At 40.8% G+C, this 14,961-nt stretch overlaps 3 protein-coding genes across 5 annotated transcripts in view; 1 reads left to right on the top strand and 2 right to left on the bottom strand.

Annotated features, from left to right (window-relative positions):
- Window positions 1-92, bottom strand: part of dnajc4 (DnaJ (Hsp40) homolog, subfamily C, member 4) — a 20,934-nt gene extending 20,842 nt beyond the window's left edge. The window contains exon 1 of one of the 2 annotated variants that reach the window (XM_042221276.1): window positions 1-92. In XM_042221276.1, coding sequence (XP_042077210.1) covers window positions 1-21 — 21 coding nt within the window. In that variant the 5' untranslated portion in view covers window positions 22-92. The other variant, XM_042221280.1, reaches the window with a different exon arrangement.
- A 4,085-nt stretch (window positions 93-4,177) lies between these two features.
- Window positions 4,178-8,879, top strand: nudt22 (nudix (nucleoside diphosphate linked moiety X)-type motif 22). Of its 2 annotated transcripts, none has more exons than XM_005913310.3 (7): window positions 4,178-4,277; window positions 5,459-5,648; window positions 5,726-6,305; window positions 6,380-6,505; window positions 6,989-7,086; window positions 8,060-8,153; window positions 8,712-8,879. In XM_005913310.3, the coding sequence occupies exons 2-7, from the start codon at window positions 5,560-5,562 to the stop codon at window positions 8,877-8,879; spliced, it is 1,155 nt and encodes a 384-aa protein (XP_005913372.1). In that variant the 5' UTR covers window positions 4,178-4,277; window positions 5,459-5,559. The 2 variants fall into 2 exon arrangements, with proteins under 2 accessions (XP_005913372.1, XP_005913373.1); XM_005913311.3 differs by having other exon boundaries at window positions 4,259-4,492.
- A 198-nt stretch (window positions 8,880-9,077) lies between these two features.
- Window positions 9,078-13,900, bottom strand: si:ch211-107m4.1 (heterogeneous nuclear ribonucleoprotein U-like protein 2). Its single transcript, XM_005913313.2, has 10 exons — window positions 13,252-13,900; window positions 12,099-12,175; window positions 11,722-11,964; window positions 11,521-11,633; window positions 11,149-11,415; window positions 10,643-10,765; window positions 10,441-10,542; window positions 9,868-10,036; window positions 9,298-9,536; window positions 9,078-9,211 (listed from the first exon to the last, which is right to left on the bottom strand). The coding sequence occupies exons 1-10, from the start codon at window positions 13,716-13,718 to the stop codon at window positions 9,152-9,154; spliced, it is 1,860 nt and encodes a 619-aa protein (XP_005913375.1). The 5' UTR covers window positions 13,719-13,900; the 3' UTR covers window positions 9,078-9,151.
- Window positions 13,901-14,961: the final 1,061 nt, after the last annotated feature.

Below are 14,961 nucleotides of genomic sequence, written 5' to 3'. Positions count from 1 at the left end.
CGCAGTTTCATAACATCGCATAAGCTCGGCGCATAAAGCCAACGTCAGTTAGATCTAAAGTCTACAAAATAAGAGCGCGGGCCTTCAAAATAAAAACACCACCATTTTTGGGATTAAAGAGTAGTTGAGTGATGAACAATGATAAATAAAAAGTAAAACATCAAAAATGAATAATTAAAATATTGAATACTGGACACATATAATTGTCAATAGAATTGTTTATTGTTCAGCACAATAAACAATTATACTGTCACCATTGTTACTGATATTGAAAGCTTATTGATAATTTGTCCAAGTAAAGAATGCCCTCCCACAAATGTCATGTGACAACCTCATTGGCTTACAGAATTGTGATGTCACACACATTTAGAATCTTACCACCACTGTGATCCTTTGATCCTTTGATCCTAAAACCCTTAAATAGGGGTGAGACGCAAGAACTTTTAGTCCGTTATTCGCAGCATTTATGTTTGCAGCATTCAAACGTTCGCCAGACAAGCCTTTTTTTGGATCCTTTTCAGAGTCACTGTTAACAGATTCCAACATGTCTCCAAGAAAACAGAAAAAAAGAGAAAACGTAAAGCCCAGCGCTCCTCTTTGCAATCGAGAAGACGATACTCAACTGCAGAAGATGTGCTTGGAAGAAATGCATGAGGAAAATCTCATGAACAATCACAATACGCGACACCCGCCCCAGCCAGAGTACACCAATTACATCTGGGAAAGTTTTTTTAAACAACGAACGGAGATTATCTTACTGAGAGAGCACTGTGAGAGAAGGACCGATGAAGTAGATAGACTGTTCAAACAGCTTCTGGATAAGGAAGATATTCAAAAGGAGAAAGAAATGGAACTCCTAGACATGCGGGGAAGGATCTTTGAGCTCCAAGCAGAGCTTAATAAAGTACAAGAAAAACCAACAGAAGAAATCCTCCAACAGAAGAAAAAGGAGAAAGAGAGGGAAAAAAAGATTCAGGAGCTGCAAGTAAAGCTTGATCAAGCTCTGCAAAAAAATCAAGAACTCCTCCAAGAGAAGAAACAACTGGTCATAAAACTCCAAGGCACTGAGATAAATGAAAAAGTGCTGAAAGGAAGGGTTGAGTTTCTTCGAAAGAAAGCGCAACAGACCATGAAAAAGGAAGATACGGATTGCAAGCTTCAGGACAGCGAGAAACACAAGGAAGCTTTGCAAATAAAGCTTGATGAAGCTCTGCAAAAAAATCAAGAACTCCTCCAAGAAAAAGAACAAATGGACATAAAGCAGTTCTATGATTGAGTAGTTTACAGAACCTTCAGTCAGCAGCAATAACTTCAATTCATTGACATTTGCAAGCATTCCTTTATACACAGCATTTCAGTCAGGTTGAGGTCTGGACTTCCATGCTGTAGATTTGCTGCTGTGCTTGGGGTCATTATCCTGTTGCATGGCCTAATTTAGGAGAAGCTTTAGCTGTCGGTCAGGTGGCCTCACATTTGACTCTAGAAAACTCTGGCATACAGAGGATTTCGTCAACTGCAAGGTGCCTATCTCTTGTAGCTGCAGAACAAGCTTAAATCAAAAAATTATTCACTGCTACGAATCCTGGGATAGGGTGGGCCATGAAGGACACACCCGAGCCATCCTTCAAATCCAGGTAAAAGGAGGAGGCATTTGTGGGTCACATTTGGAGCAGCCTTTGTCGCCTGGCTGTGATGTAATCGGCTATTAAAGGCAGCCTCTGAATCACAAAACAACCACAATGGACCAAAGTGCTGTACAGTACTGAAAATTTAAAAAAATATATCTACAAAAACATGATACTGAAAATTTAAAAAAAAAAACAAAAAAAAAAAAAACTACAATGTGCTTTACAGATGATTAAATACATAAAAACAAATAGAAAGAAAAGCCACAGAAAAGGAAAAAAAAACAACTTTGTACAAATAAATAAACAATAAAATCAAATCAGCTGTCACCAGGGTGTACCCTGGACTGGCGCAGGGCTAACACACAGACAACCAGTTGCACAATTTAGAGTTTCCACGCTATCACAGGAGAACATGCAAACTCCACACAGAAAGACCCACAATTTCATACCATAAGGTCACCATTTGCCCAACAACTTCACAAAAGCTGGAGAATTTATTGCTGGACCATGTACTCTCATGTTCCAGTTAGGAGTAGAGAATTGGTTTTAGTTACAATGAAACCATTTCTCTTTTAACACATAAACAGTGTGGATGCTGAAGAGCTTCATCTGTCATGGAGGTGACCAATAACCCAATGGTCACTCTGACAAAGCTCCAGCATTGCTGTGTGGAGTATGGAGAACCTTTAAGAAGGACAATGACTTCTGCAGCTCTCTGCCAATTAGACCTGTATGGTAGTGTGGTGGCACGAATGAGGGATAACCGGGGACGGCAACTAAGATGTTGACAACGTCACCTGGGGGAGGAAGTTACACCCCAGGAAAGATTCCTCTATCCAATGTGAGTGTTACACTGGCTACCAAAGCCCACAGACTCGTTATTAACAGCAGAGAGGAGACAGATGAATTTTACAAATTAAAATGTATTAAGAAGAACTACTAAAAGCATAGAATTGTAAAATCAGAAAGGTACCTAAGGTAGCAGGGTTGAGACGGCAGGATAGTTAATTAAAAACACTTTATTAACAACTGATGATTAAAATGACCAGACTCCCTCCCACGATGCTGTAAAACAATCACAGATTGATTAAAAAACAAACAAACAAACAAACAAACAAACAAACAAAACAATACTAAACATAATAGTGGAGACCGGCCACTTGAGGAGGCAACCTACAGGGAGGAGTGCCCAAGGATGCTACCAGTTACTCACCCGTGTAACTCCACTGCAGACCTCACTGTCACTCACACTGAAGTCTAAATGGTGCAATCTACCTATGCCCACCTCACGTGCCTAGCCCCTCAACAAGCGGCCGCACCTCCACTAAAGCAATAAAACAAAGCATAAAACGTTAAACAAATTAGTAAAAGAGATCTACATAAAACAACTACACCCCAAGTTACTGTTCTTTATAAAAAGCATCACATAACAAACAAACAAACAGCATAAGACAAGACAGCAGCAGCATGGCGCAATCCACTCTCTAAAGGGCAATACTAAAATGAGTAGCTTTCCTGAGGAGATCTGTAGTGCTTAGCTGCCTAATGCTCTCAGCCCCCTCAGTAAAAGACTACCAAATGCCTCCGTGTGGTAGTGAAGCGCAGCTGTTTCTTATAAGGCCGCTAATTATCAGCTGGGAAGGTGTGGATGGTAGTGCTGCATTCGTGTACATCACGTAAAATCCTACCCCAGAATCTACTTCACTACAGTAGAGTGTCCAGATGGAAGCCACTCTTCATTAAAAGGCACATAACAGTTAACTTGGAGTTTCACTGTCACAGAAGGCACCTGAAAGACTTTCACACCATAAGAAACAAAATTCTCTGGCTCTTCTGTGAGCTATGGTGGAGCTTCCATAGAGAACAGGTGGGTGAGGGAAAGGGGAGGCAGGAGGAGGAGAGACCCGAGACGGCCGCCGAGTGTCAGGTGAACTGATCTTCAGGTAAGAAGTTATGACCTGCAGTCTATCTTTTCTTTTCTTTTCTTTTCTTTTCTTTTCTTTTCTTTTCTTTTCTTTTCTTTTCTTTTCTTTTCTTTTCTTTTGACAACGTGATTAAAATCATGTTCATGTTGTAATGACATTCATATTATAATAGTATAAAATAAAAATAGATACAATTAAAACCATGCATTTTCAAACAATAAAAAGTCACTCCAGAAAAGAATTAAAAGTCAACTAAAAAAGAAAAGAAAACTAAATTAAATATATACAGCGCTGTGCAAACGTTTGGAGCCTCCCCTCATTTCCTTGAATGTCAATATTTGAAAAATATTGAGAGGGTGCTGAGGACTTTTGGACAGCACTACATTATTTATTTATTTACTGTACAGCACTTTGGTCCTGTGCTGGCTATTTTAAAGTGCTTTATAAATAAAGTTGGATTGAATTGGATTATAATTAATATTAAAATAAGTTTGTCTTATAACTATAATTCATAAATATAATTTACATTGTAGAAATATGCACAAAATTTATATTTTTTTCCACATCTGTCAGTAATATCTTACTGACGATATAACATTATTATTATTTACAGTCTTTGCCGCTAGGTGGTGATAAGAAGCAAATTTTTGCCGTTCGTGGGAAAAGAGGAAGAAACCACCTTTCGCTGGTTTGGCTTCTTCTTCTGCTACCTCGGAAACGACAGGTAAACAAGCCACAAAACGTTTGTCCTTATTTGGTTTCATAGAAAATCAACCAGACAATATTATCTTAGAGTAAACGAGAACACAGGAGTTGTTATGTTAGACGTTTATTTTATCAGGAAGTCGCACTTCCTATTTAATTCCTTTCCAGCTCTCCGGTTCATTGAAAGTTTTTGACTGTTTTTAGTCCAATGGTGGAAAAAATTGGGAGCTACTGGTAAGTAAATAAAGAATAACTTCATTAGCAGTAACAAATCAGGAGCTTTTATGTGAGTAAATTGACGCTGAGCGGTCTTGTTTTTGAATGTCACGTTTTTAAATGTGTCTTTTCTCCTTTTCAACCTCGCTGACAAATCTGCATTGAACAAACTGTTGACGCCTTAAAGAAGTTGTCCTCCCGTTTTTGGTTATGCCACTGCACCCAATGCTGTCATGATCCCACGGGCCCTGTTGAAATTGTCATTATATCCCCCTGAATCAGAATACTTTATTGAATTAGAGGATGACTGCAGTATACTTACAGCTCACCTGGACCTGCATTTATGCAAACATTAGGGCTGCTTAGTTTAATTAGTTAAATCAGTTATTTTGGTCAATTATTGTGTCTATTTAAAAAATCATGCATTTTAAAGGTAGTTACTGCCATGATAGTAACAAATTTCTAATATATTTAGAAATCTTTTTTTAATAATTTGATGTTGTGCTTCCATTAACCTTATCTATGGTCAGATTTATTTGCCTGCTCTAATCTCTTATATGTGGGTGCACTTGATGTGTGTCTTTGTATAACAGGAGTGGACTTATTAACCTGTACAGAGTTGATCACCTCACTTGATTTGATGCCTTCATGGGCCTTAAGGTTTAAAGCTTCAGCTGAAACAGCTCACATTTTCTTCTTCTTTTGGCTGTTCCCTTTATGGGTCACCACAGATGATTATCTCACCCTATCCCCAACACGCTCTTCTATCACACCAACCCTCTGCATGTCCTCCTTCGCTCTATTACTCTTCTCCATGGTCTTTCTTTTTTCCTTACTTCAAGGCAGATCCATCTTCAGCATCCTTTGTCCAACATGTCCAAAAGATCTCAGCCTTGCCTCTCTGATTTTGTCTTCAAAGTGCTCAACCTGAACTGTCCCTCTGATAGACTCATTTCTAATCCTGCTCATTCTTATCACTTCCAGCAACCATCTTAACATCTCAAACCATCCCACCTCCAAGTCTTCTCAAAGAACACAGCTTGGATCAAGTAACTGATGCTTCCAGTGAAGAGCCGCAGTGGGAAATGATGGACCCTGAGGTGTCTGTGCTGCTGCACTGTGCACACTGGCATGGGCTGCTCGAGTCTCAAGTACAAGTGGAGCTTTCAGAAAGGTGCAAACATAGAGTGCAGTACATCCTTTAAATACTTTTCATCACACGTCATGTAAAATCAATTCCTCCTCTCTCAGGTTTAACAGGCAGACAGATCTGGCTCTGGAGCGTCACATAGATGAGGTGTGGACGAAGCGGGTGTCCAAGGAGCCGTGGCTTTTCAACGGGGCAAAATTCAGGCTACATTCTTTCTGCTTAGCAGATCCACAAAATCCACCTTCCACTCCGTTGTCCCATGGCACCATTTTCCACCACACAGAGGACCAAATCAATCAAGGACAGAGGGATTTGGGTGAAATGCATAACAGGTGTATAAGTCAGACAGAAAATGCTGAGGGTGCCTCTAATCATGACTACAGAGAGTTTAATGGCATTGCAGACAAACTTCCTCCACACCCTGCACCCCTCCTCACTCTGAGGTTAGGCCTCACGTGCTACAAGGACTACCTGGGGACAAACTGGTCGTGTGGGGTGGCCAAGCTGCGACAGCGTGGTGAGGCCGAGTTCGGAGATCCTCTGACGCTGCTGGCTCAGCCTCTAGGTGTCGGTGCCATACTGTGCACCAGCAATGGTCAGGTGGTCATGATCAGGAGGAGCCAAAAGGTGGCAGAGGCGGGAGGGCTCCTGGATATCCCCGGAGGCCACCCAGAGCCAAAGGTGATATGAATAAAGAGGATTCAGTCTCACCAAAATGCTTGATGTGTTGCTCATATCAACCCTGTTGTCCTCAGGCTGTGTGTGAGCGTCTAGGACAGAGGGTGTGTGAGGAGCAGATCGGCATAGCCATGATGGAGAGGAAGCCTGAGGCCATCGTCTCAGAGCTTTTCTCCTCTGTGTGCGCCGAGATCAGAGATGAGGTGAAAAGTCATTCCTTTTCTGTTTGTATTCTTTTTATTCAGAATTGTAATGTCGTGTTTCACGTTTATGCACGTATACTTACCGCCAGAAGCCTGCTAGCAACTCTTTTTAAAGAGTCTAAATGGTGTCAGCAGATTTCCTTCAGTGAAATACCTCAAAATCAGAATTCTTGTTCAATCATGCATGTCATAGGCCCCACAAAGTGAAACCAGCTTCCAGAAACTTGGCACCACAGTTTGACTCAGCCCTAATATTTGATCCACACATCAGAAAATTTACCAAGTTTTTTTATGAAGTGGAAAATTGTTAGGTCAGATCCTACACATGGGACCTCACGACATCACAGTGTAAAACAAGGATTTTATGCCTAAAGCAGTATTCACACAGTCACTTTTCTTTAATAAAACTTTGCACCAGCTGTTTTGTCTAAGTAATGAAAGGGCTAAAATATTAATATTATTAATTTTACTGTTCTGTCCCAGGTGAATATTCCTCTGAGCTCCCTAGGACCGCCCGTCCTGATGGGCGTCGCTCTGAATCACACCAGCGCTGGAAGACCGAGTGCCGAGTTTTACGTCAGGTAGTCGTCGCTTCAGTTTTAATCCATACTGTGAAACCTGCAGCACAGATTTCTTGAAGTAGGTGTGTCAGTGAAAGTTGCTCAGAAAATGAAAGTATGGCAAAAAATTTTTATAAAGATAAAATCATCACGATGACCACATCTCCACTACTAAAGACTGCGTAGTTTTCCATGTGGACTATTGAAGTAGCTTTGTATGAGTCACAGTTCAAAATAATCCCCTGCAACCTTTTTCTGATTGGCTGCCTCTGGTAAACAGAACATGAGTGGGTGAGGCTTCTGGTCACAGCCAGAGTGAGATGACTATATTAGGGCTACCCTCTCTCTTTGACATCATACAGACCTAGGAGTAGAAAAAAACTGCAATTTCCTGAGCTGACTGAATTAAAAGCACATTCAGGAGCACTGACTGCAAATAACTGCAATGAGGCTTAAACAAATATATATTTAGGCTGTGTTATATGTATGTTTAGGGAATCTAAACCTTCTTTAAACTTTTCTTTTTATTCTTGAAATCCATTTGTAACTGGAATCTCACTCCTATTACAAATAATTCTCTTGGAGTTAAACAAGTTCAGTATTAAGAAGAAAAAACAGTTTTACTGCCCCATATAAAAGTTAGATATTTGGGCTTGAGATGAGTAAAGTTAATAGAGAGTTAAAATAGAAACAATAAAAATGCACACCAGTGAAAGACTAAAAGTAAAGGAACAGAAGTAATAATGAAGACAACTGAGAGACCATAAAAGATGACATCACATGATGGCAAGCCTATAAAAAGGTGTCATACAAAATGAAGTCCAAAGTTAAAGTTACTATTAGATTAGGTCTCAATTATCTAACCAGATTTGCCCAGCTGAGGTTAAGAAGGGCAGCATAAAGCTGCACACAATCCTAAATCAAGCATCGTGAAATAATAAATGTGGTTTGAATGGCTCTATAAAGATATAAATTTTAATCTGTGTGCTTTCAGTTGCTCCTTAAGTTCTGATGAAGTGAGAAAGTTGTACTGGAAAGGAGGAGTGGAGGCCAGCGAGTCCACAGAGGTCGTCTTTGTCAGCAGAACGGTGAGATGTTACAGACATACAAATACCTGCAGACCAACACCAAAACGAGATTCTTGTACTTGCGTCTGCAGTAGGGAACAAAGTACAATCATCACTTTATGGAGAGATTACAAGCATATAAGGCAATTCTGCCTTTTTATATACAGTAGTGTGAAAAAGTGTTTGCTGATTTCCTATTTTTTTATATGTTTGTCACACTTAAATGATTCAGATCATCAAACAAATTTAAATGTTAGACAAAGACGGCACAAGTAAATGCAGTTTCTAAATGAAGATGTTTCTCGTTAAGGTGATTACATCAGAACCGGGTGTGGCTAGAGAAATTGAACTCAGCTTTCCAAAGTTGTGATATACATAAACCTATAATTTATGATAGAACAGATATGGGGGCAATCACTATTTTCACACAGAGCCATGTAGGTTTACTTACCCTTTTGTCTAATATTTAAATTTATTTGATGATCTGGAGCATTTAAATGCAACAAAACTCCAAAACAAAACAGGAAATTAGGAAGGGGGCAAACACTTTCTCACACAGTTGTATTTTGCACACTGTAGGAAGTTTTGCAGCTGGACAGAAGCAGCCCTCTGTGGTCGGAGCTTTGTCCGTCAGCTAAAGGAGCCGTGCTGCTTTATCAGACTGTTAAACCTGACGTAGTTCCAGACCAACGCGGACGAGGCGATGCCAAGTTGACACCACCACGTGTGCACAAAGAAACAGACTGATTAAAGTTTGAGGTTTTATTTACAAGTTACTCATAATTCAGTACTGTGTAATTCATTTATACACTGTACAGCAAGAACAAGTAAAAATGTATTAAAATATTTTGAATAAAAACCTAAAGTGTCCATGTCTTTTCATAAAAGATAAAATATGACACTGATTATGTTTGAGCAGGGAGTGTGCAGTTCCATATAATAAAACCTCAGCAGTGTTGGTGTTATGTAATCACTGGTAATGCAGCAGCATTATTCGAGTCCTCTTGCTCCAGGTTCGCTCATGAGTAGTTCTGGTACGCGCTGTAGTAATACCCCTGATCCTGATAAGGCACGCTCCACTGAAATGTGAATGACACAAAATTAATTTAACATCTAGCAAATGCAGCTGTGCTTTTAGAGAGAAATGAGCCAGGTTGGCACTCACGTATCTTGGCGGCTGACTCCATGTCTGCATGCCGCTCCTGTGAGAGGATGGAGGACCGTGAGGGTGGGGTCTTTTCCTGTAAAGTCGCCGTGTCTTCTCATGTTTGGGGACGGGGGGTAGCAGTCTGCGGGCCTCATCTTTATACTCCTGCAGGAGCTTTAGCGCCTTTTCCTGCGGCAGCTCGACATACTGCAACTCCTCCAGGAGGTCATCCTGCTGCTCTGGAAGACTGCAGCTCACTGGACAGAGAGAGGAAAGTATTACAGGAATGACTGCTGTTTATTTTAACTGTCAGCAGCACCAGCTGTAAAGATCTTTTATAAACTCTATGTGGCTCCCAGCACATCTGAGACCTTAAATGATATCAATAAACCGAGTAATGAGAGGAAGAACCTTTCTTTCTGAAGGATTCACGGATTTAACCAAGAAGAATCTGAACCCATTCCTCAGTGTAAATTTACAGGGATTACTGTAGAGACCAAATGGAACATATGAAACAAATTCATGTTTTGTTTTTGATCCCCTAATATAGACCTGTAATGTAACATAATATTACAAATGTAGGTAAACCTTGTAATTTGAGCAGGGCGGTCTCTGGGATGTGTTCACCGTCTCTCATCTGGTGCTGCGACAGTCGCCTTTTCCACTCGTCGCCTGAGGGAAACACCACCACCACCCGACGCCTGAAGCCTGTGAACAGCCGCAGCTTGTGACGGAGTGCAGAGAAGAGGATGTTGCACTGGAAACAGAAAGATGAAGTGAAATAACTACTAAGACTACAGCATAGTGAAATGTTTTGTCGAAGCTCTTTGCTCATAACTGTGGTGGTTACAGTTTAGATTTTATTCCACATATAACTGCTTTAAAGTAAATATTTAATTATTAATAGGACCGAGAAATAATCCCAAACTCCAGACTGCCGAGGCCCGATTTGAAACCAGAAAATCTTCTGCTGCTCATCCAAACCTCTATCACATGAGCCTAAATGAACCACTTCACTTTGGTCTCCTGACACTTTGCTTGCAGAGGCTGATTCTCCAATAACGGCTTTTGTTCTACCACCTGATAGCAACTACTATCCTTCAGTGAGTTTCACAAGGGGACATCTCATAAGTCTTTTTTTTTTTGACCGTGAAGCATTACCTGGTCTAGGATGTAGTTTCCAGGAGTTTGGGCAGCCATCTTGATTATTTCAGTAAGACAGTGAGAGGCCTGCTGGAGCCTGCTGTCCCTCTGCCCACCACTCTATACACACACATACACACGGGTCAAACATTTTACATCAGGTGCGAACCATAACCTCTGAATGTGAATCACAGGAGTGAAGAGCGGAGATCTGACTGACAATCATACAAGCGAGCAGCTCCTCCGTTCCCAGCAGTCTGTGCTGTTTCTCTGGATGCTGCTTCATGTAATTCCTCGCCCAGACGCTCTTCCCAGAGGCAGGAAGACCCACCATCAGCACCACCTGGTGGAGCAGAGAGGAAGATAAGACATAACAAAATTGACATGTCAACTGTCAGAAAATTAAATTTTGCACAAACATTCATGGCTCCCATAGGATGATCCTAATGACTCAGGTGATCACTGCTGTAACACTAAACGTTGTCGTTCTGCCATTTCCCCCCCTGCTTACATCCTCCACTCCACTCCCAACAATTTTCCACCTTAGGAGCATTTTCTATGGCTAAAATGCTCCATGTGCAAGATCATCTGAACTTCGTTTAGTTCAAACTTTCAGAGGAAATTCTTAGAAAACATTACAATTCATCTTCACACTACAATTTCAACTTTAGGAGGAGCCTTTAGTAGTAGAAAGATTGGGAATACAAATCTAAATTTGACTCTCACCTCACACTGTGCTCTGGAGGTTGGAGCTGATGTGGAGCACACCCTTTGCCCAGGAGGAAGAGTGGCCAACGGTGTGAACCCCGGAGGGCCGGGGTACCAGGGTTGAGCTGCAGGGTCCAGGAGCAATTTGAACGAACAGCTCTTACAGAGGACATGAGGGAACAGAGCACGACCCCGTAGCACCGAGGTGTCCGTGGAAAAGGCCACTCCTACAAAACGACCGTTTTTATGGAAAGAGAGCTCGACAGCGCCATCTGAGGAGAAAGACTGGGTGTGTGCAGGTGTGAACATGACACACAAACACAAAAAAATGGTTTAAATGAGAGAAAAGTCACTCGAGCGCTAGTAAAGCTGACTGAAAACATAACTCACAGCATAACAGCCGATGATATCCCCCTCCGAAAAAGGCTCTCCAAAGTTCTCTTCCTTTCTATCTGACACTTTTTTACCACGTCCATCATAACAAAAAGAGAGTTCATCCTCACCTGACGTGAAACCCAGAAGGATTCAGAAGCTTTTTAACAAGTAAATCACATCTACAGACAATAAATATAAAAAAAACTTCATTCTTACCCAGCAGCATAGAGGATACGGCCACTGACCAGCCAACTCTCAATCCATATGGCTCCCTGACTTCATGGTCATCTGGCTGTGCAGTCAACAGTTTCCTCTCCAGCCTCACCTCAAAGCCCACCCTGCCCTGCTGCACCCCATGGGTGAGCCTGCAGCCTGACCACAGCAGGGGGAATTGAGCCCAGAACCGCGGCTGGCCAGAGGATCCATCAGGACTCACCTCGAAGTGCAGGTGAGAGCCATCTGAGTAATTGACAAGGAGACTCAGGGAGTCAAATCAAATACACCCTTGGGGGTTAGTCCAGACAAAATTAAAACAAGTAATTCATAAGAAAACTCAAGCGCTGATTAAAATTTGTGTGGGTGTGTTTTCACACATTTATCTAGTCTGACTTTATCTTCATCTTGTTCCTCTGCCTCACTCCTCTCCGCAGGGGGCTGTGGTGATTTGGCTCTGGTTGAAAAAAAAAAGAGACATGTCACATTTAATGATTTAAGAACTTCATTAAATCTAAATCTAAATAAAACACAAAGATAAAGATTCCTTTTATGCCGCTGTGCTATGCATTCTGCAGTGAAACTGGATCAGAGCTTATGTTTTAGCAGACGAGCATACATACATTCTTACATGCGTTCACTCATCGTTCATTGCACAGAATAAAATAACAATATAATAAAATAGGAAATATTAAAGTATAAATACACATAAATACAGTAAAAATAAAATGCTAATCTGGCCTTAAGAAAAAAAACCTGCTCCATCCACACATGTATACACATAAAAAATCATTCAAAGTAAGGATATTCCTAAACAGTGGTGCAGTAACCAGGACCACAATATTGGAAGAGCTTTAAATCCTTCTTCTCTCTTAAACTGAGAAAACCTATTTTAACATGACCTGATTAGCTCACTGAGAGCAACAGATTCCTTCACGCTCCTGTCTGAGGGAACGTTACAGGTCCTTCCTTCCTGCTGCTTTCAAACTCTTTAATTCATCCAATTGGGTCAGGCCCATCCATGCAGAACAGGATTAATCACACCTCACTGCACTCTGGCACTTTTGTACGCAATGACATATATTGCACACATATTTGTGTACTTTTATGTCTATATGCATATTTATGTTTATATTTATACCTGTATCTCTATATTTATTTTAATAGTTATCAATTAATATCTCTGTTTCTACTCTTCATTTTATATGAGTGCTTGACGTTTGCTGTATGTGTGCCGCTATGAGAACTCAAGTTCCCTGTGGGATTAATAAAGTCTCTGTGATTCTGGACTTGGCCCACGCTTCGTTTGGCTGGGATTTTCCATCAGTGGATGTGGTACTAAAGAAGTGTCTTGGGTGAGAGTTTAAAAATCTTTACAAACTTTATCAAGTTCTCAAGACCAAGAGAACCTACACATATGAAACTCCACAACGAGAGCTCCACACGGTAATTACAGTATGCTGTGGACAGATGTGAGGGATTTTCACTGAACCCGATGCCCTCTGTGGGGCGGGTTTCTTCACCATACTCTACCTCTTGTATCGTATCTCCTCTTTGAACTCGTAGAACGACCTTCCTCTGCCCATGTCCTCCTCTACTGGACCCTCCGCATGCCCCTGTTCTCCTCCCTCCGCAGGGCAGGCAGTGACACCCGCAGCAGCAGCCTCCGAGTCGGGCTGTGGTGCAGCTGGACTGGGCTCAGCCACAGTCTGTGTGGCCATGTCTGTGTAGCCGCGGTCTACTTCATGTCGCGCAGTAGCACCAATCTCTGAGGATGGAGGGCGGACGTCTGCTGGCTCTGTCTGTACTAAAAGTATAGGTGAGCTGTCATGTAGCTTCAGCGTTTCTTCTTCACAGTCTTCCCCGCTCGGCTCCCCCTCTGCTGCGGACCACAGCCGCTCCACCAGCTCAGCCTTCAGCCCTCTACTGTCCAGCCCCAGCTCTTTAAGTCTGGACCGCAGCTCGGCCACTTTTAACTTTTTAATGTCCGCCAGCTTCATTGTTCCCGCGCGAGTATTACGTTTATTTGTCTTTTAATTGTAAATGCGAATTACTTAAGTTTTTAAAAAGCCAAATACAAAGTAAAAACTGTAAAAGAAGAACAGGCTGGAGTCAAAACAACTGTTCAATATGGTGCCTTGGAATTTGATTGGCTCGTTACTTCTTCCTCTTTCTCATTTAAGACAGATACGTTTTGTTTACTGCCACCTAGCGAACGAAAATGTTACTACATCAACATAACTACCGTACCAGGATTTTTTAAAAGTATTTTTAGTCGTATAGTTGTTTTCGGGTCAATTTAGCTTCAATTAGTTCATTTAAAAATATTTTAAATAGTTTTTTTTATTTTCAGTGGTAGTTTGTTGTGATTTGTGTTGCGTGAACACAATTCACACAACAAAACTAACTAAAGGAAACGTCTTGATGCATTCTCAGTCATCCAGGCAAGTAAATCTTGTTGAATCAAGTTGACTCTGTTCATCCGGATGAACAGAATTAACTTTTGGAGATAACTAAAGGAAATATCCTTAGTTTGTTAGTTTGGTAAAAAAGCAAAAAACAAACAAACAAACAAACCGGTGCATGATGCATTGATCACCTCTAACATATGCCCTCCATACAAAAATAACTAAAGACCTAAACTAATAAAAACGATGCTAGAATTGAATATTTGTAAACACTAAAAAATAAACTGAAACAAGAAAATCCTCTCTGAAAAAACTAAATAAAAATAAAGTCTAATTGCAAAACACAAAAAATATAACTCTGGCTATTTGTCACAAGCAGATGTTCAGTGTAATTTTAACTCTATTAATAGTGGTTACTACATTATATAAACTTGAGCAGTAACACAAATAAGTATAAGGTAATATATTCAGAAGTGAATGTATTACCTTTGTGTTCCTATTGACACCCTAAAGCAAACTATGTGTTGCAGCATGAGTCCTGTTTTTATCCTGTATTTGTTTTTAATATGGAAAAAAGGTATACCAAAGGACTTAGGCATTGTTCTTGTTGTCCATGAGAAATACAACTGTGGTGGGAATGATTTTCTCAGATATCTGCAGGTCAGGAAAACATGCAAGGACAATAGTATTTTTTTTCCCACACATTTATTGGTATGTCTAAAGACAACAAGAAAAACATTCTTTCATGAATATTTCATAGACATTCTCTGTAACTTATAGAGATGGTTGTGTGACTGTCACATCATTCAACCACACTATGTTCAAAGTCACTTAA

Source organism: Haplochromis burtoni, unplaced genomic scaffold (genome assembly GCF_018398535.1).
Source record: "Haplochromis burtoni strain Fernald_Lab_line unplaced genomic scaffold, NCSU_Asbu1 Contig_4, whole genome shotgun sequence".
Classification (NCBI taxonomy): domain Eukaryota; kingdom Metazoa; phylum Chordata; class Actinopteri; order Cichliformes; family Cichlidae; genus Haplochromis; species Haplochromis burtoni.
The sequence above is the reverse complement of the archived record's forward strand: the minus strand, read 5'-3'. Positions and strand labels throughout refer to the sequence as shown.

What these genes read in the sequence shown, in the direction of transcription:
- nudt22 (XM_005913310.3), top strand. Translation starts at nt 5,560, where the DNA reads ATGATGGACCCTGAGGTGTCTGTGCTGCTGCACTGTGCACACTGGCAT. An exon ending in CAAGTGGAGCTTTCAGAAAG is followed by an intron (nt 5,649 to 5,725) that starts GTGCAAACATAG and finishes CTCCTCTCTCAG; the next exon opens with GTTTAACAGGCAGACAGATC. An exon ending in AGTGCCGAGTTTTACGTCAG is followed by an intron (nt 7,087 to 8,059) that starts GTAGTCGTCGCT and finishes GTGTGCTTTCAG; the next exon opens with TTGCTCCTTAAGTTCTGATG.
- si:ch211-107m4.1 (XM_005913313.2), bottom strand. Translation starts at nt 13,718, where the DNA reads ATGAAGCTGGCGGACATTAAAAAGTTAAAAGTGGCCGAGCTGCGGTCC. An exon ending in CGTATCCTCTATGCTGCTGG is followed by an intron (nt 11,634 to 11,721) that starts GTAAGAATGAAG and finishes GTTTCACGTCAG; the next exon opens with GTGAGGATGAACTCTCTTTT. An exon ending in ATATCATCGGCTGTTATGCT is followed by an intron (nt 11,416 to 11,520) that starts GTGAGTTATGTT and finishes GCACACACCCAG; the next exon opens with TCTTTCTCCTCAGATGGCGC.